Genomic DNA, 27,476 nt, shown 5'->3' with positions numbered 1-27,476 from the left:
ATAAATATTAAATTACAAAAATGAATAATTCTCCAAGAAAAAAATAAGTCTGTATTTTCCTCACATTTTTAATTGTTTTACTGTTTTTTGTTCTTAGCCTAAATTCAGTGCAGATTATTTATATTTTAATGAAGCATCATAAAAATTAAGTTTTTTTTAAGTGACTTTTGAGTTGTATAGATAAAAATCAAACTGTAATCTGGACTAAGACATGAAGATAAGCATGTTATAATCTTGAACATATGTAGGACTAAATTTGATTTTTTTTTTTTTTTTTGGTGTGTGTGTGTGTTGCTGGGGAGCAAATTCAGGACCTCATTCATACTAAGCAAGTGCTCTACCACTGTGCTACATCCTTAGCTGAAAGTGATTCTTAGAAGAGTTTTTAAAAAACTCACATAAATTTATTATGCTCCCTTGTGTTTATGCTTTGAAAAATTGCTGCTTTCATGAAACTTCATGTTAAAATCATATCTTCTTGAATTTTAGGTACTTACACTGTGAAATTTTATGATGGAGTAGTTCAGACTGTCAAACATATTCATGTCAAAGCTTTTTCCAAAGATCAGGTGAGAAATATGGTTTTGTGCTTTGTGTTATGAATAATGCTAACATTGTACTTTTTTTTTTTTTTTTTTTTTTTGCGGTACTGGGGATCGAACTCAGGGCCTTGTGCTTCTGAGGCAAGCACTCTACCAGCTGAGCTATCTCCCCAGCCCAACATTGTACTTTTGTTTCTTAAATAAAGACATTACATTTGTTATGATGGCACGTCTTTATTTCCTCCATATGACACAGTCTCACCAAAAAGTAATACATGAGTTTTCAGAAGTTGTACATGTTTGTCTATCTTTGCTATTTTTTTAAACACAGATTCTCTTTTTCAAAAATGCTGGATATTTGGACACTGTTAACTGATACCTGTTTTCCTCATCTTTTCTCAAAAGTATCTGATGACTCTTCTTTTTTCATTCTTTCTGTGCCCTGCCCCCAGAGGTGTAACCCATCATAGGGAACTTGTTGAAACACTAGAGCAGACCTGGTCACATTTTCTCCTGATCTAGCTTTGTCCTCTACCATGACTTAGGTCCATACTGGGTGGTTTACACACTTACCCTTTGCTGTGGGTTTACCACTCACTTGTGCTGGATATGCCTGATTTGGGAATATAGTGTTCTGGTGTCCCATTCACTTTGTTTGTACTTGACCTGAGCATGGGGCCTGAGTTGACACAAATTTGGTCTAAACAGATATGAGCCTATAGAAGAGTTTTCTACTTTACTCATGATTTTTTTCCTGTTAATCTCTGTCATCTTAATATTGTAATGGTATAGGTGAGAGGAAAGTGGAGATCAAAATTTGGGAATTAGTGTTTTTAAAAATTCTGTTATTAGATTAGCTGTTAAGACAGCCTTAAGGAAATTAGTAAAAGGCTTTATTACTGAGACGTAACAAGTTACTCACCTTTCAGTGATAGTTGATGGGACAATATTTGGTGATTTTGTAACCTGTTGGGTTTTTTCCTGTGATGAGCAAATGTTTTGACAAATGTTTAACAAATTCTTCTATACATACATTGAAGATTGAGACATGATACCTATGAAGGTAGTCTCAAGAATATTTTTTTGCCTTCTGGATTTCCTCTTCAGGAAGTTGACAAAATTATAAAGTTTTGGTTCTAATGATGCTTTCTCTTCAATTATTTTCCTTTCAGACATTTAAGAACCATATGTATGCTACAATGTTATTTTGGCCTTAAATTTGGCATTTGTTTGTGTTAAGTTTCTGGAATGAGTATATATGAATATAGATAAAAATAACGGAATTATGAGCTTGTCTAGAACTGGGAAATTGTATTTAGAACCTCCCAGTTACCAGTTTGGGTTTTTCTCTACACAAAAACTAGGCATCAGCATACACTTGCAAACTGAGGTGGGCCTCTGAAAAGCCCTGAGTCAGGCTAAAGACAAGGAGTTCAGAACCTGAGAGCATTTTCCTAGAACACCTCTGTCAGAATAATTGCTTCCAGAAAAGATCCTAGGTAGTTGTCTGTTCCTTTAACTATTCGCTAGTGACTTATTCATCCTCATTGAGAAGAATGACGATTCTGTCTCAGAAGAAATTGAACGTGGTAGTTATTTTTGTTAAGCTTAGGATTGGTTCTCAAACTGCAGCATATAGGTGAATATTTTCAGTGGTGCTTTGCATTATGTGACATGGCAAATGTCCTCCTTTAGTTTCTTCTTAAATTTGCAAACAACCTTCTAATTTTTTATTTGCAAGTAATCACAAAGTGTGTTTCATCGATATTTTGCTCATTTTAGAATATTGTGGGTAATGCTAGGCCTAAAGAAACAGATCACAAAAGTCTTTCATCATCTCCCGATAAACGAGAGAAATTTAAAGAACAGAGAAAAGCCACGGTCAATGTGAAGAAAGACAAAGAGGACAAAGCCTTAAAGTCAGAAAAGCGACCCAAGCTGCCTGACAAAGAAGGAAAGTTGATCTGTGCTGAAAAAGGGAAGGTGTTGGAGAAAAGCCTTCCCAAGAACGAGAAGGAAGATAAAGAGAACATTTCAGAGAATGACAGGGAGTACTCTGCAGACACCCAAGTGGATAAAAAACCTGAAAACGATATTGTGAAGAGTCCACAAGAGAACTTGAGGGAGCCAAAAAGAAAACGAGGCAGACCCCCTTCCATAGCTCCTACTGGTGAGTTTCCCAAGTGGGCTCTGCAGTGGGTGATGCCAGAATGTTCTGTGGCCTTTCGCAGGTCTTTGTACCTTCTGCACTTCAGTTCTTCATGTTTCTGACTGACTTTGGCTGTGATTCAAGGCAAGTTGTGCCAGGGAACTGGCTCTAAGTGAGGCATGTTGGGAAGTGTGGTCATGACCCATCTCTGGGGTGGTAGACTGTCCTCAGAGACTTCAGCTTATATAACAAAGCCCAATGAGCCAAGGTCTTTTGCTTGTCTGTTCATATGATCTCAGTTTAAGGAAATCTGATAAAACCTGGGATTAGGAAATACAGTTCTCTTTTTTAAAAAATTATATATATTTAGTTGTAGGTGGACACAGTACCTTTATTTTATTTTTATGTGGTACTGAGGACCCAACCCAGGACCTCATGCGCACTACCACTGAGCCACAACCCCAGTCCAGGAAATTAAGTTTTAATTAGATAGACATGAAAGGGGAAAAGAGAGGAGGAAAATAAGGGTAGGCACGGGCTGGGAGTGTAGCTCAGTGTTAGAGCATGACCTAAGTGTACATAAGACCCTGATTTCAATTCCAAAAACCAAAAACCAGAAAAAAGAAAAATAAAAAAAGGAAAAGGTGGGCCAAAATGATGCTGGAGCTAGGGAGGCATAGGTGCATTTTGAAATTGATCTCTCTAAAGAGTGATTATTGATTTGAAATTTTTGTAGTCTAAATAAAAAGTTGAGAGCTGGGTGTATATAGCTCAGTTGGTAGAGTGCTTGCTTAGCATGTGAAGGACCCTGACTTTAATCCTCAGCACTGCAAAATAAATAAATAGTAAAAATAAAAAGCTGGGATGGCTAATTGATAAGAGTCAAGGTTAGAGGGCAGAGATTTAGAAGAAGATATAGTTATTAAAAAAGGAAGTAAAGGTTGGAACTCCTAGAATAACCAAGAAAGAAACAAATTCTGATTCCTTCCTAAGCCAAATACTACTCATTCTCCAGATTGATTGTATAACATGAAAAATTCCCTAGGGTGTCTAGACCAAATGTGTTCGTGTTTAAATATGTAGCATTGGTTTTTAGACATTCTTCCTTGCGTGTTCCCCACATGATTATTGAAAAACTGTGGATCTCTTAGCACATTTTCAAGTAATACCTAGTTTTCTTTTAATGCAGGGTTAAATAACTTCAAATAACTTTAAAATATAAAATTTGATGTAAAATAAATTTTTATCAAAACTGTGGAATGACAATGTTAGCTTATTCATTATTCTCTAATGGTGTAGCTTGCAAAGCCAATCCTCCCTATCAAACCAAACTGTTCCATCAGATCCAATTTCTGAGGGAAAAAGTCTACCTTAATTTACATCAAATAAATGTATTTTGTTTCACTCCCAATAGACTAGCTTCTCATATCTGAATTCTAATGTTATAGGAAATTAGATAATAGACCAATTTGTCCTCAGATGAAATAAGGGACTTCTCCTTTCAGTGACTATAGCTGGATTTTACCCTTAAGAGCTGAGGATACTTCTGGGCATGGTGGCACATGCCTGTAATCCCCAGTGGCTGGGGAAGCTAAAGCAGGTAGATCACAAGTTCAAAGCCAGCCTCAATAACTTAGCAAAACCCTGTTTCAAAATAAAAAGGACTGGGGATGTCGTTCAGTGGTTATATATCCCTGGGTTCAATCTCTGGTAACAACAACAACAACAAAAAAGAGCTGAGATGCTAAACTTGTCCTTATGCCTAAATAGGGTCTAGATCTGTGCTGCTTATTATTGTAGCTATAAGGCACATGTGGCTGTTGAGCTCCTGGATTTGAGATGTGCTGTAAGTGTAAAATGAACGTTTGGATTTCAAACACTGAGTACAAAAAAAGACTGCAAAATCTCTCTTTCTCTCTCTCTCTCTCTCTCTCTCTCTCTCTTTTGTGTGTGTGTGTGTGTGTGTGTGTGTGTGTGTGTGGTGATGGGGCTCAAACCCAGGGCCTTCTGTATACTAGGCAAGTGCTTTACCACTAAGCTACATCCCCAGCCCCAGTAATTTTTTTTATATTGACTAAATGTTTTTAAATGTATTAATATGTTTAAATAAAATGTATTCTTAAAATTAATTTGATTTAAAAAACTTGTTAATATGACTAAAATTTTAAAAAATTATGTGTGACTTCTATTAGTGACTTTCATTATACTTCTGTTGTACATTATACTGTAAGGACAGTACTGTCCTTAAATATAGTTGCTTTCTAGACAGTCTTCTGAGAGAGAATTAGCCCTAATGCCCAAGGTGTCCATGATCTGTGATGAATTGACTTCTGTACATTGAGAATAGTAATAGTTGTATACCACTCTCAGGGAAATAACCTCTGTGTTCTCTGTTCAGATGAAGAACCCCAGTTGAGAATCTGGAGGTTTAAAACCTCTAGGTAGTACACCATTTTAAGATGTGGGCTGAGTGATAGGCAGGCTTTTTTGTACTGTGAGAAAAGGATAGTTTTATACAAGGAGAGGTGGAAGATGTTACCTGGTGAAAATCTGATGTGTACTTCAGGTTAATTGAGAAAAGAGTATATGTGAGAGTTGAGTGTTTTGAAATGGATTCCCCTTTAGCTATTCATGCTCTGGCTTGTACCCTTTTGAAGTATGTCCTGGGTTAGTTGTACCCCTAATTTGCAAACTGCTTCTATGAAGCCATATGACTTAACTCAGATAAGGAAATGGGGATTTAGTTTATTGCTTTTTAAAGGCAGGATTTCAAACCAGGTAGGAGAAATTTAATAGAAAAAAGGATATTTTCTCAGTATACAGTTCACTTTGTCTGAAGCATTTATAAAAGCAGATTCCAGCTATGCTTCTGCCCTCCCCAGTCAGAATGTCTTCATGGGGATTTGATATTGTGTATTTTTTTAACCCTTTTTTTTTTTTTTTTTTTTTAATAATTGGATTACAGTTGTATATAATGGTGGGATTCATTGTTATATATTTGTACATGCATACAATATAAGTATAATTTGACCAATATCATCCCCTAGTATTTCTCCTTTCCCTTTCCTCCTCCCTCTCCCTATCCCTTTCCCATACACTATAGATCTCTCTTTGATTTTCATGATTTCATGAGAACCACCCCTGCAACCACCTTTCGTTTCCTTTTTCCTCTCTAGCTTCTACATATGAGAGAAAACATACAATCCTTGGCTTATTGAGTTTGGCTTATTTCGCTTAACATAATGTTCTCACGTTCCACCCATTTTCCTGCAAATGACATAATTCTGTTGTGACTCAGTAAAAATCCATTGTGTATATACCACATTTTCTTTATCCATTTACCCACTGACAGACACCTAGGCTGGTTCCACAGTTTAGCTATTGTGAATTGTGTTGCTAGAAATATTTGTATGCATGTATCACTGTAGTATGATGACTTTTAATTCTTTAGGGTAAAAACTCAGGAGTGGTATACCTGGGTCATATGGTGGTTCCATTCCTAGTCTTTTGAGGAACTTCCACAATGATTTCCTTAATGGTTGTGCTAATGTACAATCCCACCAACAGTGTAAAGATGTTCCCTTTTCTCCACATCCTCTTGGCAATGTGAATTATTAACAGTACTCAAGTTCTGTATAGTCAGTCCCAGTCCTCATTTGTAAATGGTATCAAAAGGAAAGAGGCTTGCTGGGCATGATGGAACATGCCTGCAATCCTTGCTACTCAGGAGGCTGAGGCTGAAGGATCAAAATTTTGAGACCAGCCTTAGCAACTTAATGAAACCCTAACATCAAGGCCAGCCTCAGTAACTTAGTGAGATCCTGTCTAAAGAAAAAAAAAAGGACTGGGAATGTAACAGTGATAAAGAGCCCATTCAGCTGGGCATGGTGGCTAATACCTGTAATCCCAGCGGCTTGGGAGGCTGAGGCAGGAGGATCATGAGTTCAAAGCCAGCCTCAGAAAAAGTAGGCCCTAAGCAACTCAATGAGACCCTGTCTCTAAATAAAATACAAAATAAGGCTGGGGATGTGTCTCAGTGGTCGAGTGCCCCTGAGTTCAATCCCTGGTACCTGCCCCTCCATCCCACCTCCCCCACAAAAAAAGAGCCCGTTCAATCCTTAGTATCCAAAAAAAAAAAAAAAAAGACTTGAGATGTAGCTTAGTGGTAAAAGTATCCCTGGGTTCGATCCCCAGAACAAAAAGAGGAAGGCTTGCCAAATATCTCATACATAGTTCAAATCCCCTTGTTTGGAATAAGTTTTCATTGATTTGGTAGGTTTTCCTAGCTTGTATAGAATTGATTGGGAACAGGATCCGAGCTATTTTGAGAGGGTTGTTTGTATTTGTATTTAACTTGGAATGTGTGTGATCCAAGTTCTCACAACTTGGAACAGAATAATGCTGGCATGTTAAGAAGTCTGAACACAGGAAGAGCCAAGAATGAGGGTGGCCTCCTTAGAGCTCAGCCCTGTTTGTGTTCAGCCATTTGACATGGCAGACATGCAGATATTGAACTTAGAATCTGAATTTTTTCTCTCTCTATTTCTTCTTTCATCCCTCTCCCTTCTCTTACCATTTACTTGCCTTCCTATCTCTTCCCCTTTCTGTGTTCACTCTTCTTTTAGACACTTTAGCCCTGTCTTCCTGCCAAAAGCTCCCCAATTTCCCCCCCCCCCCTTTTTTTTTTGCTTCTGTCTGCCTGTCTTTTGGATTCTCATTTTTTCAGATTGGGGAGAATTTTATAAGTTTTAGGCTTAAAAATAAAGAGTGAGCACACTCCAAGGGCTTTGCGTCTGCACTGCTGAATTCTGTGAGAGCTGCTTACAACACTGTCAAAAGCATGCTCTTCTGAGATTTGCCTGGGATTGTTTTTTTTAAAGAATATAAATGTTGACATTCTTTTTAACCTTCAGAACTAGAACTAATGATAACAAATTCAGCAAGAAGAAATTGAAAACAGTAATCAAACCCTAGTTCTATGATATACATTTTAGGAATTAGCATGCATGATGGATTTCCTGAATATTGGATAAGTTAGATTTTTCCCCCCACTTTTTTTTCTAGATAGGTCAAATTTTGATGAGATGATTTAACAGTAACAAAAATAACTTTGCCATTGCTCATGCATCTTCAGATTTTTAAGCAGTCATGTTGCACTGTGGTTTTCTTAGGAGAGCTGGGTCATAGGAGAAAATACAAAAGACATTTAGGATACCAATCTGCAGAGTGTCAGCATGTCCCAGAGGTAGTAATTTCTCACTCTTTTCACTGTTTATTCTTTTGCTTTGAAAAGAGTGCCCCTTTTGAGGGTTTATTTATAATGTAAGGTTATCTGCATATGTCAAGTAATTTTTATATAAAATGCAAGATTTGACACTAAGAAATTACGTATCTTTTTTGTGTGGTTCTGTATCATAGCTGTGGATTCAAATTCTCAAACTTTGCAACCAATAACATTGGAATTGAGAAGACGGAAAATATCAAAAGGAAGTGACATCCCATTAAAACGTCCTCGACTTGATAAAAGTTCATGTGAGTCTCCAATTTGTATATGTGTGGCTAGAATTGGGCATTATTTGGGTCAGCCTCCCCTTGGTCCATCCTGTCCCCTATGCCTTATAGGCTCTGATGATTGTTCCTGTGCTGGACATGGTTAACACATGCCTGTAATCCCATTGACTCAGGATTCTGAGTCAGGAGAATTGACAGTTCATGGCCAGCCTGGGCAATTTAGCAAGTTTTAAAGCAACTTAGACTCAGTCTCAAAATAAAATATAAAAAGAGCTGGGGCTATAGCTTAGTGGTAAAGCATCCTTGGATTTGATCCCCTTACTCTGCCCCCCAAAAAGATTGTCCTTCATTGCATAAACTAATGTGATGGAATATAGTTGAATTAGGAGTTTTTGTGAGAAGAAACACAAAATGGTATTAGTGTTGGGTTCAGTGGTATCATATCCATTTCCATTAACTACATTTGATTTTAACTCCTCTGGAAATGTAAAGGCTTAGAAAGGAATGGACTTTATACCCAAAGTGAAACTTTTTAAAAATTTTATTTTATTGATTAAAAAAATACCCTATTAAAGAATTTGTGATGCCTCTAAATAAGGTTCTTATAAAACTTGATTGCCTAGCATGTGAAGCCCTAGGTTCAATCCCCGGTAACCTGCCCCTCAAACAAATAAACAAAACCTCAGTTGACTTTGGAAGTTAACATTATAGACTCTCATGTTGGGAAACTCCAAAGTAGAACTTAGTTGTCAAGATTGGGATATGATCTGGCACATATTTTCAGACTCTCAGTTCTTAACAAAGTAAAATCTATCCTGGCAGAGACTTTGCTTTTTCTTGAAACTATAAGGAAAGGATAATAATCTAACATTCCAGAAGTCTCTCTTATAAATTCCTTATAGTGGCAGTTAACCCAGAAATCTGTAGTAACAGTTATTTATTCCGGTTGCTCTCTGGATGACAACTCTCTTAATGGTTTATAGCCCAGGAAAAGTCAAAAAATTGTTCTGAAAACACTGACAAAGACTTGTCCAGGAGACGGTCTTCCAGGCTGTCCACTAACGGAACCCACGAGATCCTGGATCCTGACTTGGTTGTACCAGATTTGACTGATAAAGTTGGTACGGATCCTTCACAAGACAAGTCATCTAGTACAAAGGAACCTGAAGGAGGTGAGTCAGAGTCTGTTTTGGAATTGTTTTGCCAACCTGTGCTTTTCTAGTGAGAACCAATCTCCGACTTCCATAAGTGTTAGATTGTCTTGAAATCTAATTATTAAATGAGCTGCAGTATGCTTATATTGTTCTTCCCTGATTATTCATTCAGTAGACAAACTTTTTGGATGCATTTGTGGTTAGTTTTGTTCATATATCACTGCTTGTTGGGTTGGAGTACAGTACTAGAAGAACCCTGTCTCTGTCTTTCTCCTGCCATCTCACTCCATGCCTCTGCCATTTGTTGACATTTCCAGTAATTTCTCCTTTCACTTACAGCCTCATTCTTAAAATGCTCACAGTCTTGGCTGTATGAGCTGGAACCTGTGAATATACTTTTTAATTTTTTAGTTGTCACTGGACTTTTATTTCACTTATTTATATGTGGTGCTGAGAATTGAATTCAGTGTGTTGCACGTGCTAGGCAAGCGTTCCACCACTGACTTACAACTCCACACCCCCCACCCCCGGCCCCCCACTTTTTTTTTTTTTTTGAGACATGGTCTCACTAAGTTGCCTCATTAAATTGCTGAGGCTGGCTTTGAACTCATGATCCTCCTGCTTCAGCACCTCCCCCCGCCCCAGTGCTGCTGGGATTATAGGTGTGTGCCATTGCACCTGACTGAAAGTATTTTTTGGGGGGATGGGGGTGGATACTGGGAATTGAACTCAGGGACATTCAACCACTGAGCCACATCCCCAGCTCTATTTTATATTTTATTTAAAGACAGGATCTCACTGAGTTGCTTATTACCTTGCTTTTGCTAAGGCTGGCTTTAAACTCCTAATCTTCCTGCCTCAGCCTCCTGAGCCCCTGGGATTACAGACATGTGCCATAGCACCTAACCACCGAAAGTACTCTTATGTGTTATCAGATGCATGACTTCCTCCAAGTCCCTGAATTTCTTTGTCTGTTGTGGGACTTTTGGTTTCCAGGTTTCCAGATTGATTGATTGATGTGTTTGTGTGTGTATATCTATCTATATGTGTATATATCATGTCCGTGCTTTCTTTTTTCTTTTTTTTCTCTTTTCTAGGTCAGTTGAAATCTCCTTTGGAAGCTGGCCAGGTCTCATCTGCACTAACTTGCCATTCCTTTGGGGATGGATTGGGGGCTGCAGGCCTGGAATTGAACTGCAACTCAATGGGAGAAAACACTATGAAACAGAAGCGACATCTCCCCTTGCTGAATTACAAGAGATTTCCACTGTGGAAGGTTCATATTTAGAGTTAACTCAAACTTCTTTTTACATATACTTTTGCTTGTGCTTTGATTATGAACTAAAAAAAAAAAAAAAAAAAAAAAGACTTTTCTAATGATGTATTTATCACCTCTTATTAATAATATTCTTATTTTCATGCTCTACCCCCTTTTTAAAAATATTTTAAGATGTCAATGGACCTTTATATGTGGTGCTGAGAATCAAACCCAGTGCCTCACATGCTAGGCAAGCGCTCTACCTCTGAGCCACAACCTCAGCTCCACTCTACCCTTTTCATTGCTGATTTTGGTAATTTTGTGTTCCCTCTCTTCTTGATTAGCATGGCTAAGAATTTATCGATTTTGTTAGTAGTTTCTAAGAACTTTTTTTGAGTATAAGAAAGTAGGATTTATTCAAGTGAGAAGAAAAGAGACAGACCTCCCACAGGATGAGAGAGGGAGTTTCCTAAGAACTAATCTTTTGTTTTAATTTTTCTACTGTTTGTCTTTTTAAAATGTTAATTTCTGTTTTTTTCTTTCAATTCTTTGCATACCTTAGTTCAGTGGTTTTAGGTTTTTTCATCATTTCTAGTATGAGTTTAAAATTATAAATTTCCCAGAAAGTACTACTTAAACTGCATTCTATAGACTTTTGATATGTTGCCCCTTCCTTCCTTGGTTACTCTATATATCCGTAACTTTTCACAGTTTAGAATAAATATTGAACTGCTCTATTTAGATTTTTGTATGGTTCCATTAACTTCCTATTATGTTCTAGTTGTCCCATGAATTATATTACATATGCTGTAGAATTCTCCATGCAGTATTATAAGTTTTGCTCTAAACAATTATGTATATATGTATTTGTGTGTATGATGTATATCTATCTATGTGTATATGTATGTATATTTTTTTGGTGGAGGGTAGAGCTGGAATTAAACCCAGGGACACTTTACCACTGAGCCACATCCTCAATCCTTTTTATTTTATTTTATTTTTTTTAGTTGTTGATGGACCTTTATTTTATTGATTTATATATATATGTGGAGCTGAGAATTGAACCCAGTGCCTCATTCATGCTAGGCAAGCACTTTCCAACTGACCCACAACCCCAGCCCCTCAGTCCTTTTTATTTTTCATTTTGAGACAGAATCTTGCCAAGTTGCTGAGGGTCTCACTAAGTTTCCAAGGCTTGCTTTGAACTTCCGATCCTCCTTGCCTTGACTTCCCACATGGGATTACAGGTGTGTGCCACCATGCCCAGCTATGTCAGATTTTCATATTATTTCATAGGTTACTGGATCTCTGTCCACTTTTTTGTTTTTTTTTAGTCTATCTTGCTTTCAAGGTTGAATAATTATTTCCCTCTGTTTTGAAATTCTCTTTCTTTCAACTCTAATCTGCTGTTAAGTCATCCACTGTTTTTTAAAAATTTTTTTCAGTTCTAGAACTTACATTTTTTTAGATTCAACTTCTCTGCTGAGATTTCCAATGTGTATATTTATTATGAGCATAGTTTTAATAGCTGTTTTGAAGTCCTTGTCTATCAATTCCAACATCTAGATTTTCTTGGGGTTAATAACTATTGAATGACTTTTCTCTTGACTATGGATCATATTTTACATTTCTTCATATTGCTTTAATGTTTTGGATTCTATCCTGGACATTGTGACTGATATGTTGTGGAGTTGGTATTATGTTTGTTCCTCTAAGGAGTACTGAGTTCTTTATTTTTTAAAGGGCAATTAACCTGACTGAACTCAAAGTCCAAATTTTTTTCTCTGTAATGGGCAGCAGCTGAAATTTCTGTTCAGGTCTTTGTTTGACTGTTTGTAACTCTTTTATCTTTAGAAATCAGAGACATAGGCAAAGTTTATATGCAGAAATTGGAACCACCTGTTTGTGATTTTCTTCTTTCTAATGGCTCCTCCCCACCCCTTGCAGAAGTTGTAGCTGCACTGAACTTTGTCTTGCTTCTTTAACCAGCAAGACTGAAAGTTTCTATTTCTATGTGAATTGTAGCTACCTGATGCAATTGACTGGAGTCTGAATTGGGGCAAAAAGACTAAAAAAATGAACAACTCCTCTAGTACCCTTCCATTAGTTCAAATGTCTGACTCCTCTTCTGTTTCCGCCAATTTTTTTGGTGTTCCCCAGTGCCTTTTCCAGATTTTATAATGATTATTTACAGAAGGGTTGTTCCAGTATGAGTTATTCTACCATTAATGAAAGAGAAACTTCCATCTTGTGTTAGTGCACAGCCTTTGGAAATGTTATACCTTTATGGTCACACAGGAATTTTTTCTCACATAGCGATTGCTTTTTGTACTGTTGGACATTTGAATGTAATTGATAATGCATACTTTTAGTTTTGATAATGATATGTTTGTGGCAAATGGTCAGAATCCAGGATGGTTGAACCTTGAATAAATATCAATCTTTATCCTAAAAAGTGAAAAGCATATAATCTCCCTTTTTTGTGTGTATGTGTGCATTTTTATTTTTAAAAATTAATTAACATTTTGTTCTGGGGATCGAACCCAGGGCCTCCTGCATGCTAGGCAAGCCATCTACCATTAAGCTATACCCTGGACCCTTATTTTTCTTTTCAGAAAGCAGTGCTAAGGTACACACCTATAATCATAGCAACTTGGGAGGGTGAGGCAGAATGATTGAAAGTTTGACACCTGCCTTGGCAACTTAGACCCTGTCTCAAAATAAAAAAATGAAACAAGATGAAAATGTAGCTCAGTGGTAAAGTGCTCCTGGGTTTTGTCCCCATTACCACAAACACACAAAAAAGCATTATATAAATAATATATGCTATTGGTAACAAACAATATTAGAGATACTCTGATTAAAAGTGAAAGATGTCTTCTATTTTTTTCTTGGGTTAAGGATATTGTTATTAGTTTGCACTTTGTCCACGTTGTTTTTTCCTGTGCATTTACATAGGGAAGTAAATAACACTTATTATTTTTAAATGTAATTGAGACATACCTAGGCTTATTGTTCAGATTTATTTTTATAGCAATTTTTGAACTCTTCTATTAGCACATTTGTCTCTTTTCTTTTCCACTCTTTGTTTTTAAAACGAGAGATTGAACCCAGGGGCACTTAACCACTGAGTCACATCCCCAGCCCTTTTAAAATTTTTATTTTGAGACAGGGTCTCACCAAGTTGCTTAGGGCCTTAATAAATTGCTAAGACTGGTTTTGAACTTGTTATCCTCCTGTGTGGATCTCCCCAGCTGTTGGAATTACAGGCATGGACTACCACACCTTGTCTTATTTTTCCTAAAGGTTGACTATTCATCTCTAATAGAATGTTCTATCATATACTTAACCATTACCTTTTTGATGAACATTTAGGTTATTTTTTGAATAGTCGATATTTCTTTCTTTCTTTTTTAGTACCAGAATTGAACCCAGGGGCACTTAACCACCAAGCCACATCTCCAGCCCTTCTTTTTTTTTATTTTGAGACAGGGTCTTGCTAAGTTGCTTAGGGCCTTGCTAAATTGCTGAGACTGACCTTGAACTTGAAATCCTCCTGCCTCAGCCTCCTGAGTTGCTGGGATTACAGGTGTGTACCATCAAAACCAGCAAGACACTTACTTTTTCTCTTTTTTCAATTTTTTTTTTTAGTTGTAGATGGACACGATATATATATTTACTTTTTTTAATTGTATTTTTTTTTTTTTTTGCGGTGCCGGGGATCGAACCCAGGGCCTTGTGCTTGCAAGGCAAGCACTCTACCAACTAAGCTATCTCCCCAGCCCTGATATGTTTATTTTTATGTGGTGCTGAGGATTGAACCCAGAGCCTTGCACATATGAGGCAAGCACTGACCTGCAGTGCCAGTCCAAGACACTTACTTTTAAGCAGGGATTTTCCTGGATAGTGCCAGTTGATAACTGATGAACAACATTATTAGTTGATTATCACCCAGCTTCATTGTTTCTAGATCTGCATAATATTGCAACTCTTTTTCCAAATGGAGTTTCAAGTATCTTAATTTTTGGTGTAGTAATTCCTTTTCCAAGAATCCTGTTGGATTTGGCAGTTTTAAAACATATATCAAATATTAAATAGAGAATATTTTGACAATTATTGTGAAAATGTTATTTTGGTATGTTTTCTAAGGTTAAATCACATAGTTATTCATTAATGGTCTTCACTTAAAAACATAATAATGCATGAATGTACGATCATCCCATGACACATGTTGGCTTTGTATGCTTATTCTTTTCCCTGTATTAGAGATTGAATCCAGGGGCACTCTATCACTCTGTATCCCCAGTACCCACCCCCACACCCCACATTTGAGACAGGATCTCACTAAGTTGCTGAGGATGGCCTTGAACTTGTTATCCTCATGCCTTAGCCTCCTCAGTAATTGGAATATGCCACCATACCCAGCTATGTTCATTATTTTTGAGAAAACAATGAAAGATTCTGCTTAATCTTGATTATTAAAAGAAATTTGATTTTTCACAGGCAAGATATTCATTGAGGAAGACCAGGTCCTTATATTTACGCATACTTGTTTTTAATGAGTCTTTACAACTTTTAAGTCTCTGAGTTAAGGCAGCTAGACACCCCATGTTTAAAATTTTTTAAATTAAAAGTCAATTTCCCTTTTTTCCCCTATAAATTTCAGCATATGCAAGGAAAAATTAAAACTGAGCAAAAGAGAATGAAAAGTTCTCCCTTATGTAGTCCCATTTATTTATCTCTTCATATATTATGGAACTAGAAATTGAACCCAGGGGCACTCTACTACTAAGCTACATCCCCCGGCCCTTTAAGTTTTTATTTTGAGACAGGGTCTTGATGAATTGCCCAGACTATCCTTGAACTTGTCATCATCCTGCCTCAGCAGTTGTTGGGATTATTAGCATGTGCCACTGTACCCAGCAGTAGCCCTGTTTTCTTGAAGGAAACATGTTACAACTTGGTGTTTGGTTCCATCCTTCTAGATATGGTCTGTGCATATAAACCATATATAACACACATGGCTTTAAAAAAAAAAAAAGAAAGAATGGGATCATATTATTATATTCAGTGACTTGCCATTTTCATATATGGTATTTTCCCACATCAGTTCCTGTCTCTTTCACAGTGACATGGTTTATTTCATTATATGGATGAACAAAGTTTATGTAACTAGCCTCTGCTTAAAGTCATTAGTTATTTCTAAGTTTTCACTATTAATTAATTCTCCCAGTTTTATAGACAAGGAGCCTAATGTGTGGCAAAAACAAGTGAACTAGACAGTTGCACATTTCCCACTTGATTGGTAATACTGAACCTCTAACTCCTATCTTCTGTCTGGGTGTCTCATTCCATCTGATGGGTGCTATTACGTCAAGTGGAATTGCTGCCTTTAGCATCTTTACATACATGATACAGAACTCCCATGAGGGCTTGTTAGAGCAGTGTGTACATTTAGACTGAGAGGTGGAGAGGGCAGCTAGGTTTGAAGGGCAGTGTGTGCTGCACATCATGTGGGGTACTCCAGGACAGACTGGCACCCTCAGAATTCTTTAATTTGAGGGAGAAATGTATTGATTTAGGAGTAGTGGTGTTCTTGTGTTTCTTTGGAAAAAAAGCTTGGTGGTAAATAGAAGAGGATTCAGAAAGATTGCTGTAGGAGAGGCTGTTGCTGAGAATCATTTACCAGGAATGTATTATGTAAGTGAGCAGGAAATGGGGCAGGATCTTCCGCAGAACATCCAGCTAGACCTCCCAGGGGCCTGAGTCACTGATTAGTGATCACTGCCCCAAGCTGCTGCTAAAACCTTGGTGTTTCTAAACTGAGGTGGAGTCACTTGCTGAGAAATTGGTGTGAAGGAGGCTTTTGGGCAGCAGGAGGAGGAACTGGTGAAGGCAACACAGAATTGAAGAGCTGAAGAGGCAGCTGGCTGCTCCAAACCCAGCTCTGGCAGTGGGACAGCTCTGCCATCTTGTGGAGTGAATGCTCAGTGATTTTATTTTATTTTTAGGTGGGAGCCAAATGCATTCTTTGGGAGAGCATTGAAATATTCACCAGAACTGTGGATTGTAGGATTGCTTTCCTTTCATCCAGCTATTTTGTGACCTCAAAGTATTTTTCTTAAGTCTATATACATGTGTGCACATATACACACATGCACACATGCTACATATATGTGTATACATATGTAATACATAGTACATATGGTATATATTTAGTGTATATGTGGATATTTATATATGAATGAGATCTACATCTATGTAAATATATATACTCACATATTTTATACATATATACATACATTTTATACACACATGTATAATTTTGGGGCGTATTAGGGATTGAACTCAAGGGCACTTGACCGCTGAGCCCCAGCCCCAGCCCTATTTTTTGTATTTTATTTAGAGATGGGGTCTCACTGTTGTTTAGCACCTCATCATTGCTGAGGCTATCTTTGAACTCGTGATTCTCCTGTCTCATCCCCCCATCCGCTGGGATTATAGGTGTGTGCCACTGCTCCTGACTACACATATATTTTATACATATGTACATATATGAATATATCTATATGTATATGTATGTATATACATAGAGAGACACCAGTAAAAGAGACAAACAGGTATGTGTGTATCCTGACAGAATGCACTTGCAAAGGGTAAGGATGTATTATGGATACACACACACAAACACACATACACACACTTTGATTATAGTATTAAATGATTACTTGCATAAGATAGTATCAGAATTTTCCATTGTAAAACTCTTATTTTCCCCTTTATAGTGAATTTCTTGTGAGGAGATACCTTAATACTACGTAAATGTCTTGTTTCCTTACCAAACTTTCAGCCACTATTTTTGTATTCGCTGGTATTTCTTGCTTGAAGCCGTTTTTACTCCGGTGGGTGCCAAATAGTGGTTTCTAACTCTTGTCATTCCTTCTGTATTTATTAATTTCTGTCATAGGGAGGAACTTTCTTTCCTTTATCCATTCTTTCTCTACCTTACTTATTTATGTCTGCATGGGCTCATTGGTTCTTTTGTTTTATGTTTATAATCTGTTCCTATCATTTTAAAAAATATCCAGATTGTTCCAGATTTGGCCAGTGGGAGCCCTTCAAATGGGTTTCTATGTCTTTGTCATTCTGTGAGCACTTCCTTATTTTCTGGCATATTAATGTGTTCCAAGCTTATCTTGTACTTAACTAACTCTACATTTAGCCATTTCTCCAAGAAGTTCTGATTAATTTAAAGTGGAAAATTGTATTTAAGAACCCAAGTTATCTGAGTGCTAGGTTTGCTCATTGCTCCTGAAATATGTAGAGAAAATGTGGAAGTTCTTTATCTCTAAAAGAAGCTACTGTCAATAGGTTAACGTCTATCCAGGTTTCTTTCCAGTGCCTTTTCTTTTTCAGTTTTCTTTTCTTTTTTTCTACTTTTTGGTACTGGGGATTGAATCTAGGGGTACTATACCACTGAGCTACATCCCTAGCCCTTCTGTTTTAAATTTTGAGATAGGGTTTCACTAAATTGCTGAAGCTAGCCTCAAACTTGTGATCCTCCTGCCTTAGCCTCCCTAATAACTGGGATTATAGGTGTGTATCACTCCACTGGGCTTCAATGCTTTATTTATTTATTTATTTTTCATGGATTGGAAACTATGTTTTTTTTTTTTTTTAATTTTATTGGTTCTTTTCAGTTTTATATGAATGTAGAATCTGTTTTGATATAATTATACAAGCACAGAATATATCTTTTTCTAATTAGGACCCCAGTCTTATGGATGTACACAATGGTGACATTCACTGTACAAACATCTTGTTTTCATTTTTCACCTGTAATCATAAATGGAGTCATTCCACATATACTGGTAACTTCTGTTTTCACTTAACAATATACCTTGGTTATTTGTATCATTTTTTTAAGGGTTTGTTAGAATTACATAATACAGGTTGGGTGTGGGAGTGCATGCCTATTATCCCAGCAACTCAGGAGCCTGAGGCAGTAGGATCACAAGTTTGAGGCCAGCCTCAGCAATTTAGCATGATTCCCAGAAACTTAGCAAGACCTTGTCTCAAAATAAAAAACCTTTAAAAAGAGGTGGGAATTTAGCTCAGTGGTAAAGTGCCCCTGTATTCAACCTCAGTACCAATTTTTTTTAAACATAATATAGAGTTGCCGTGATTTGTTTAACTGCTCCTCCACTTGTGAAAATTTTGGTTATTTTTCTATTCTGAGCATTTGACCAGACTTGTGACTATTTAAATCTGTTTGTGTTTTCCTTTGATTGCTTTTTGTTGCTTTGAAGCTAAGAAAATTATTCCTTCACAGACATGAAAAATACATCAGTCATTGTCGTATTTGAAGTATTTGTCAAAAGGTATTAAACTGCTGGGCCCTATGGTATTATTGCTGACAAGAATATCAACTATATGAGGCAGCACAAGACAATGAGAAGTGGCCCTTTCTTCTGGCTGGAGAAGTGACAGATAGCAGGATCCAGGAGCCAGATGCTAAGTGCTAATGATGAGGTGCAGCAGATAGTCGTTTGTGCCAGGAGTAGATGGCATGTGGTCTCTGAGAGCCAGGGCCATCTGGATGCCTTCCTGTTTTTGGAATGAGCTGGGTCTAGATGGAAGTGAAGCCTAGCTGAGCCAGGGAGAAATGGCAGGAAGAAGGCTTATTACAAGTGAGGTATGAACTATGAGAGAGTGAAGCAGTCATTGCGGCCTGCAGTTGGCTGGATAGGAACTGAGGCCTTACTTTGAAATGACAATAGATGAGGTTGAGAACAGGATGACACTTAGATTGACATGGGCAAGGAATACAGCCCAACTAATACTGTCATCAGAGTCATCTACTTGTGAAGTTTGGAGATAACTAATGACAATGGGCATTCAACAAAAGTATTAAGCAGGACTTCTACAGAAAGCATATTTGAAAGCTTTTTTTTTTTTAAAGTATGAAATAGTATATACTATTATAAAAGGAAAAGTATAAAGAATCACCCAGGTTTATGGAAAACATGTAGGCTGTTGATCTCACTGTTATCAAATACTGTGTAACAATTATTACTTTATAGTGGTTTAAAACAACACTTTTTCTCACAATTTCTGTAGGTGAGAAGGTCAAGAGCAGCATGGTCCTCTGCACTCTATCGAAGTGTTGAACTGGGCTGCATTCTTATCTGAAAACCTGCTGGGGTGAAGGATCCAGACCTGTATGGTTGTTGGCAGCATTCAATTCCTTGCAGGCTGGCAGACCAAGGGCCTTTGTTTTTTTCCTGGCCCTCTAAGATCTTTCCTTATGGTCCTCTCTGCAGAGCTCACAACCTAACTTGTTTCTGTAAACTAGCAAAGGAGAATGTCTACTCATAAGACAGACATTATAGTCTTTTGTAACATAATCACAGAAGTGACATACTGTCACTTTTGTCATATTCTATTAGAAGTTATAGGTGCTGGGGTGGGGCAGTGGGAATGGGAAGGACAGTAGAATGAGACAGACATTATTACCATATATACATGTATGATAACACTACTGGTGTCTGGGAGAGAGCTCTGTGCTATCTTGTTTCATCCCAATAAAAATCTTAAACATATAGAAGAGGCTAGGCAGGGTGGTGTAAGTCTATAATCCCAGCAACTTGGGAGGCTTTGGCAGGAGGATCACAAGTTCAAGGGCAGCCTCAGCTACTTACCTAGGCCTTATCTCAAAATTAAAAAAAAAAAAAATAAGAAGAAGAAAGGCTGGGGATGTGACTCAAGAGATTAAACACCCCTGGGTTCAGTTCCTAGCACCAAAATCGAAACAAAACAAAACAAAAACATGCAGAAGAGCACAGAGCATCTAAATGGTATTATCAGTAACTACTTGGAAATAGAGAGTTCCGTACTGCTTTCTGAAATGGGAATAAATTGGTTTTAGTAATTTACCCTTTACTTAAAAAAAATTCTATTATGCTTTGATTTTGATCCAGGCTTCCTTAAAGACTAAATTTATGAATCTTTTGTCCTCTGTGTCCTAGTAATCTCCCATTTTGACAAGGACCATAATATCCCAGGAGTGAATGATGTCACTTAACTGGTGCCATCAGTGACATATGTTCCAAATGAACTCTCTTCCCTTTGGGGAATACCCACTGTGTGTGAGACTTGGGCCTTGGTAGACTGGTTCCGCAGGCTGGTCCCAATGGCTCACCTAGCTTCTCGTCTGTTTGATACTGGGGATTGAACCTAGGCAGTTGCACATGCTTGGTATACGCTCCATCACTGAACTGTGCCCCCAGCCCCCCTCCTGGTTTCCTGACCATGTTTTCATCACCATGTTTCTCTACTCAAAGGAGCACTGTTCTGGGGAGAAGTAAAATATAATATAAAGGAAATGGTGATTCTTTCTACTAGGAAAATAATGTGACTACCATATTAGAAAACATGGAAAAGTACAAAAAAACTAATTTTTTAAAAAAGATTTCTTGTCCCATAACAAGAAAATTTTCATTGTTTAACTTCTTATTATTCTAGGAAATAATAGGTACCATATTTGGTATGTTGTATATAATTTTATATTTTGCTTATGTCTTTTGTGAGTTTTCTTTAGCATAGTTATGTTGTATATAGTCTATTCTTTTCATTTGTAAATTATTGGTGGGGGGGTACTGGGGATTGAATCCAGGGGTGTTTAACCACTGAGCAACATTACCAGCTTTTTTATTTTTCATTTTTTATTTTGAGATGGTCTCACTAAGTTGCTTAGGACCTCACTAAGTTTCTGAGATTGGCTACAAACTTTGAATCCTCCTGCCTCAGCCTCCCAGGTTGCTAGAGTTACAAGTGTGCACCACTGTGCCTACTGGAATTTTTTTTTTTTTTTTTGTACCGGGGATTGAACCCAGGGACACTTAACCTCTGAGCCACATCCCCAGCCTTTTTAATTTTTTATTTAGAGACAGGTTCTTGCTTTGTTGCTTAGGGCTTCACTAAGTTGCTGAGGCTGGCTTTGAACTTGAGATCCTCCTATCTCAGTGTCCTGAGCTGCTGGGATTACAGGCATGCATGCATCACCATGTCCTGCTATAAAATACCTTTGATGGTTGTATCATTTTACTATTCCTTTTGTTTTAGTTAATTGCCATTAATACCTCATTTATTGATTAATAAAGTGGGTCAATTAGATGTTAGAATTTTGCAGATTGTGCTTCAGCTATATTTCTCACTGGCTGAGATTATGCATAAATTTGTTTTAAGGAAGCAAATATGAGGTCAGTGATGAGGATGACAATTATTGTTGAAATACCTTGTTGTAGTTAATAATGGGTTTTCTCTTGGAAACATGTTAGGAACCTTGTGAAATTAGTATTCTTCTTATGCAATGGGTTAAGTCCCTTATTTGATGTAGTAATAATCTAAGATTAAAGTTGTAAGAGAAGAATGAAGCACCTTCCCCTTTTCAGCTTTTCAGAATCAGCTGTTGTACAAATAGAAAGGGAGAAATGCTACAAGATTTATTTTGCATGAAGAACTTAGGGAAATTCAGGGAAGGCAGGGCAGATTGTTCTGCACAGGAACCAAGGGGAAAGCATTATGCAGGCAGGTGGCATTAGAAGGCTGAGCAGGACTCAGTTTGTGTGTGGAAGGGGTGTGCCACAGAGGCAGCCACTTGGCCTAACTGGCTGAGCCAGGAGCCTTCATTGTGCACAGAGGGCTCTTTTTGGTGGGAGTATATCTCTAAAAATGTTAGCTTTTTCGTATCTCTAAAAATGTTAGGTTTAGAAATAAAACAGTTCAGTTTGTAAGAACTTAGAAAGGAACAATTGCTAAATCTTGGGGCATTTATATATCTTTTTTTTCCTGTTTGTTTTCATTTAATACATCCTTAAACACTTATCATTAAAAATTTAATATGAACAGGGCTGGGTTGTGGCTCAGTGGTAGAGTGCTTGCCTAGCATGTGTGAGGTACTGGGTTCGATTCTCAGCACTGCATTTAAATAATAATTAAAAAAAGGTCCATTGACAACTTAAAAAAAAAAAAATTTAGCTTGGGCCAGGCACAGTGGCATATGTCTGTAATCCCAGCAGTTTGGGAGCCTGAGGCAGGAGGATTTCAAGTTCAAAGCCAGCCCAGCAAAAGCGAGGTCCTAAGCAACTCAGTGAGACCCTGTCTCTGAATAAAATACAAAAATAGGGCTGGGGATGTGGCTCAGTGGTTGAGTGCCTCTGAATTCAATCCCCAGTACTCTCCCCTCAAAACAAAATTTAGCATGAACATTTTATTCCTATCTTATATTTTTATCTACTTTTTGATTGTGGTTCTGAAATTATAGTTGTTTGATGAAAGATTCTGACACAGGCTGTTACCCATAGCTGATTTGTAGCCTGTTTGCTGCCCACCTTATCTGATGCTCATGTTAATTGTTTTTCTAATGGTCTAGTATAGGTTATCAACATGCTTAGGAGCAGAAGGTTTTGTGTATCAGTGAAATATATGTCACCAAGATAATTTTGGGGGGGAGTCTGACTTCCTAAACTTCCATGGTTAAATACTCATAATGTTCAAATCTTTCTTCTTTTGATGTTTACTTCTTCGCATAAAATGTAGCAGCTCACAGAGTGAAAAGAGTTCTTTCTTTGTCCAGGAGCTTTCTGATAGTGACAACTGGCAGTGTCTTTTCATTGGGGAGTTTCTGTGCCCACCTGAGCTTTTGTGACCCTGGCACTACCCCTTACCTGAGTGCCAATCTTGCTCTGCTGGAAATACAGTTGTCCCACCTTGTGCTTTATGCACAAGAATGAGGAGTAGTCCTCCCCCCCCCACCCCCCCGTGGGAGGAGTTTTCATCCTGCTCAACTAACCTTATTTCTACTTGAGAGGCTTGCTGAATGGGTAGATGATCAGGTAGTCATTTCTTCCTTTCAGTAGATAGCCCACATCTCTGTTGAAATCTATTTTTGGAGGAGGAGGAGATGTATTAGGACATTGGTAGTCTGCATATGTGAAGTTGAATTAACTCAGGAACTGTCGAGAGTATAGAATGGTTAATGTCAGCGTGAAGGCTGTTCTGAAGGCTTTCCTTAGCCTCTGAACATCTTTTTCAACATGTATTTGGATTTTTTCCCCTTACTTTTATTTTTCTCCACAGACCAAGCACTGAACTCAGGGCCTTGTATGTGCTAGGCAAGTGCTGTGGCACTGAGCTAAATTCCCAATTCTTTTCAACCACTTTGATAAAGAATACATAGGTTGATAGGACGAGGTAGCTTATGCCTGTAGTCTGGCAATTCAGGAGGCTGAGGCAGGAGGATCTCAAGTTTGTGGCTAACCTGGGCAATTTATCAAGACCTTCAGCAACTTAGTGAGACTCTCTGCAATGTAACAAGACCCTATCTCAAAATGAATAAAGGGCTGGGGATATAGTCCAGTGGTAAGGTGCCTGTGGCACAAGTATGCAGTGAGGTGGAGGGTGGTAACCATGTCTGCTTATAAGCAGGTAAATTCCTAAAAACTATTTTTAACTCCCATTTGTTTTTAAGTCCAAAATAATATTGTTTGGTAATATTAGCTAATAATTATTGAGCTCTTATTATATGCCAGGTAGTTTTCTAGGCTCTTTGCCTGTAATTTATTTAATTCTCATAACTTTATAAAGTAGTCCCCATTATCATGTGTACCTGTACATGAGGAAACTGAGGCAAGGGTAGTAAATAGAGGAGCCAGAATTTGAAATAGTCCATTAAACTGCAGAGTGCACATCTGGAGCTGCTGTGCTGTGTTTGCCTTGTGGAGATGGCCGGTATGTATACAGAAGGGTGCAGAGTTTTTAATAATTCTTCATGGAACTGGTTCAAATTCCTTACTATTTTTAACTTCTGTATTATCTTTAAAATTCAAACATGCTTTTTTTTTAATTTTTAAATTTTTAGTTATAGATGGACACAATACCTTTGTTTATTTTGTGTTTTTACGTGGTGCTGGAGATCGAATGCAGGGCCCCACGCATGCTAGGCAAATGCTTTACCACTGAACCACAACCCCAGCCCCAAAACATATTTGTTTTTTATGTTCTTTTTCAAAATAAACAACTTTATCACACATTAGGGCTTCAAAGAAGTCCAGGAATGGTTGGGGTTACTGTACCTGGACTTGACCACTGTTACCCTCAAATAGTTACAGGCAGTGTTGATACATTTTGACCTTGGATCTTATCTTTGTTCAAGAAGTGGTAAATGGAGTTATCTACAATGGTTTTTGAGGTCTGTCATATAGAAAAGGGATTATTAGGGGCTGGGGTTGTGGCTCAGTGGTAAAGCGCTTGCCTAGCATATGTGAGGCACTGGGTTCGATTCTCAGCACCACATAAATGAATAAAATAAAGATCTAACAACATCTAAAAAAAAAAAAAAAGAAAAAAAGAAAAGGGATTATTAGGGTTAAGCCATCTGGAGTAGCTAGTATTGAACCTTTTTGACTTACAGAAATGGCAGGTTTATAGGTTCAACCTAGTAGGACTAAGAGAAGGAAATTGCAGAGAAACCTTTGGTTTTTAAAAAAGATATTTAGGTCAGATGTGGTGGTGCACACCTGTAGTCCCAGTGGCTCTGGAGACTGAGTTGGGAGGACCACAAGTTCAAATCCAGCTTCAGAAAGCAGGGCTGGTGTTTTAGCTCAGTGGTAGAGCACTTGCCTGGCATGTGTGAGGCACTGGTTCAATCCTCAGCACCACATAAAAATGAATAAATAAAATAAAGGTATTATGTTCATCTACATCTAAAAAATTGCTTAAAAAAAAAAGAAACTTAGTGATACCCTGTTTCAAAAAAAATAAAAAATAAAAAGGGGGGGGCTGGGGGTATTGCTCAATGGTTAAGCACTCTGGGTTTAATCCCCAGTATCCAAAAAAAGGAATTTTAGAATATGTTAGAGATTTGAGCTTTTATCTTCTCTGACATGTTTTTCCCATATAATTATTTATCTGAAAAGTATGCATTACTTCATATTACCTTTTCTTTTTTTAACCTGTAAACCAATTGACTGAAATCTCTATCTTTTATCATAGATAGAAAGTGATTTTAAGACATTCTTCTTTGGAGGGTGTGTGTGTGTATAATTTTTTATTTAAATTTTTATGTAACAGCATCCATCAGATCATCAAACCTAATTTTTTAAATGTAGATTATAATTGAGTTTAAGATTTTTTTAAAAAATTTCTTCTGATTCTATTATGATACTTAAAAAAGTAATCATAATACTTAACCAGATGTTATTTATCTTGTGCTACCTGCTTTTAATGGAAGTTATATCATTACCTTTAGGAAAAATTGGATTTACCCAAGAAAGGTCCACTAAGGATATTCTTGGATGACCCTGTCTGTAGAGGAGTAGTGACTTGAGTTTAAGGTGACTGCTCTTCCTGGGGTAAGGGTGTTGTGAAGGGAGTTTTCAGTGAATGGTTCTAACATACATGAGGATCCTGTGACAACTCTATTTACACTTTGTCATTGGTACATAAAAGACAGTTACTTTCTATTTGTTTTTTTTTGGGGGGGAGGGGTCAAACTTTTATTCTCTTTGAATTTGATTATTGAGTCCTTCAAATTCTTCTCCTGTCCTCCTGCTCCATTGATTTGGTTGCCTTTTTTTTTTTTTTTTTTTTTTCCTTCTTGCATTCTGTGGGCTTTTTTCATCCAACAAAATACTTGCTACAACAAAGCATATGGTGAAATTTCAAAGGCTCAATACTAAAACCCTTTTAACAGTTACACTTTCCTTATGCAGACACTTGTAGATTTCCGTAGGTTTCATAAAGAGATCCTGTAGAATGTTCCCTAGTTCTGCTACTTGATGGGTATAGGGTGCAGCAAATATCAATCTAGTCCAACTCACAAGCAACAAGTGCTGACTTGAGGTCCCTGATTTTCCTTAGGATATTCCCCTGTTCTCTCCCCAAAATCAGTGAAACCCTGAGAACTTGTAAGCTACTTAAAATGAGCATGTTGACCTCTTCTTTCTAAATACGAATCACAGTTTTTATCTGTGATTTTCTGCAAAGAATAATTTTGGGAGGTAATTGCTGTCTGCTTGATATCTCGGGCTACATAATAAGTTTTACTTTCTATTGCCAGATGCTAATGCATGTTTTTTAATAACTAGGATAAACACAAAGGGATCTTTTGTTTTTGTTTTTGTTTTTTTCCAGTACCAAATACTTTTAAGAAAACAGATGATTTTGGGACACCTAATGCGCCAGCTGTCGACCTAGATCACAAGTTTAGATGCAAGGTTGTGGACTGTTTAAAATTTTTCCGCAAAGCGAAACTGTTGCATTATCACATGAAGTATTTCCATGGAATGGATAAATCGCTGGAGCCAGAAGAGAGCCCAGGGAAGAGACATGTCCAGACAAGGGGTTCTTCAACTTCTGACAAAGCCAGCCAGGAAGGCTTGACCAGGAAGCGAGTCTCTGCCAGTTCCCCAAGTAAGTATCTTGGTTTTGCATTGTGCTCTGGAGGACCCTGCTGCAAAGGTCACTGTGTTTATGTTTGTGACACAGAAAGCAGGCATTAGGTTAGTTTGGTCTGGTTAATCCCACATGATTGAAAATGATAAGTGTTCCCCAGGCATTGTATCATGGAGCTATGGTCCTCCTGCAGGAAGCAGAAATACTTAACTCTCATTCTTGTCTCTGCCTCTTGCTGCCCAAGTTATCTTGAGAAAGTTACCTAGTCTCTGAAGGCCTTGGTGGTCCCAAGATGAGTGGGGAGCAGTTGAGCAAGGGAGCTCCTTCAGAAACCAGCAAGAGAACTCATGCCCAAAACAGCGTGAGTGTTAGCCTCTTCCCTTCTCCTCTCCTCCCCAAACCTGTGT

The 27,476-nt window shown here is 37.6% G+C and overlaps 1 protein-coding gene across 1 annotated transcript in view; it reads left to right on the top strand.

Moving 5' to 3' along the window:
• Nucleotides 1-27,476, top strand: part of Phf20 (PHD finger protein 20) — a 128,615-nt gene that overhangs the window by 63,720 nt on the left and 37,419 nt on the right. The window contains 7 exon segments of the mRNA XM_047538421.1: nt 490-569; nt 2,325-2,712; nt 8,110-8,223; nt 9,186-9,374; nt 10,454-10,576; nt 10,579-10,632; nt 26,809-27,087. Coding sequence (XP_047394377.1) covers nt 490-569; nt 2,325-2,712; nt 8,110-8,223; nt 9,186-9,374; nt 10,454-10,576; nt 10,579-10,632; nt 26,809-27,087 — 1,227 coding nt within the window.

Source organism: Sciurus carolinensis, chromosome 2, assembly GCF_902686445.1.
Source record: "Sciurus carolinensis chromosome 2, mSciCar1.2, whole genome shotgun sequence".
In the NCBI taxonomy this organism is placed as follows: Eukaryota; Metazoa; Chordata; class Mammalia; order Rodentia; family Sciuridae; genus Sciurus; species Sciurus carolinensis.
Note: the sequence above shows the minus strand (reverse complement) of the source record. Positions and strands in the feature narration are given on the sequence as shown.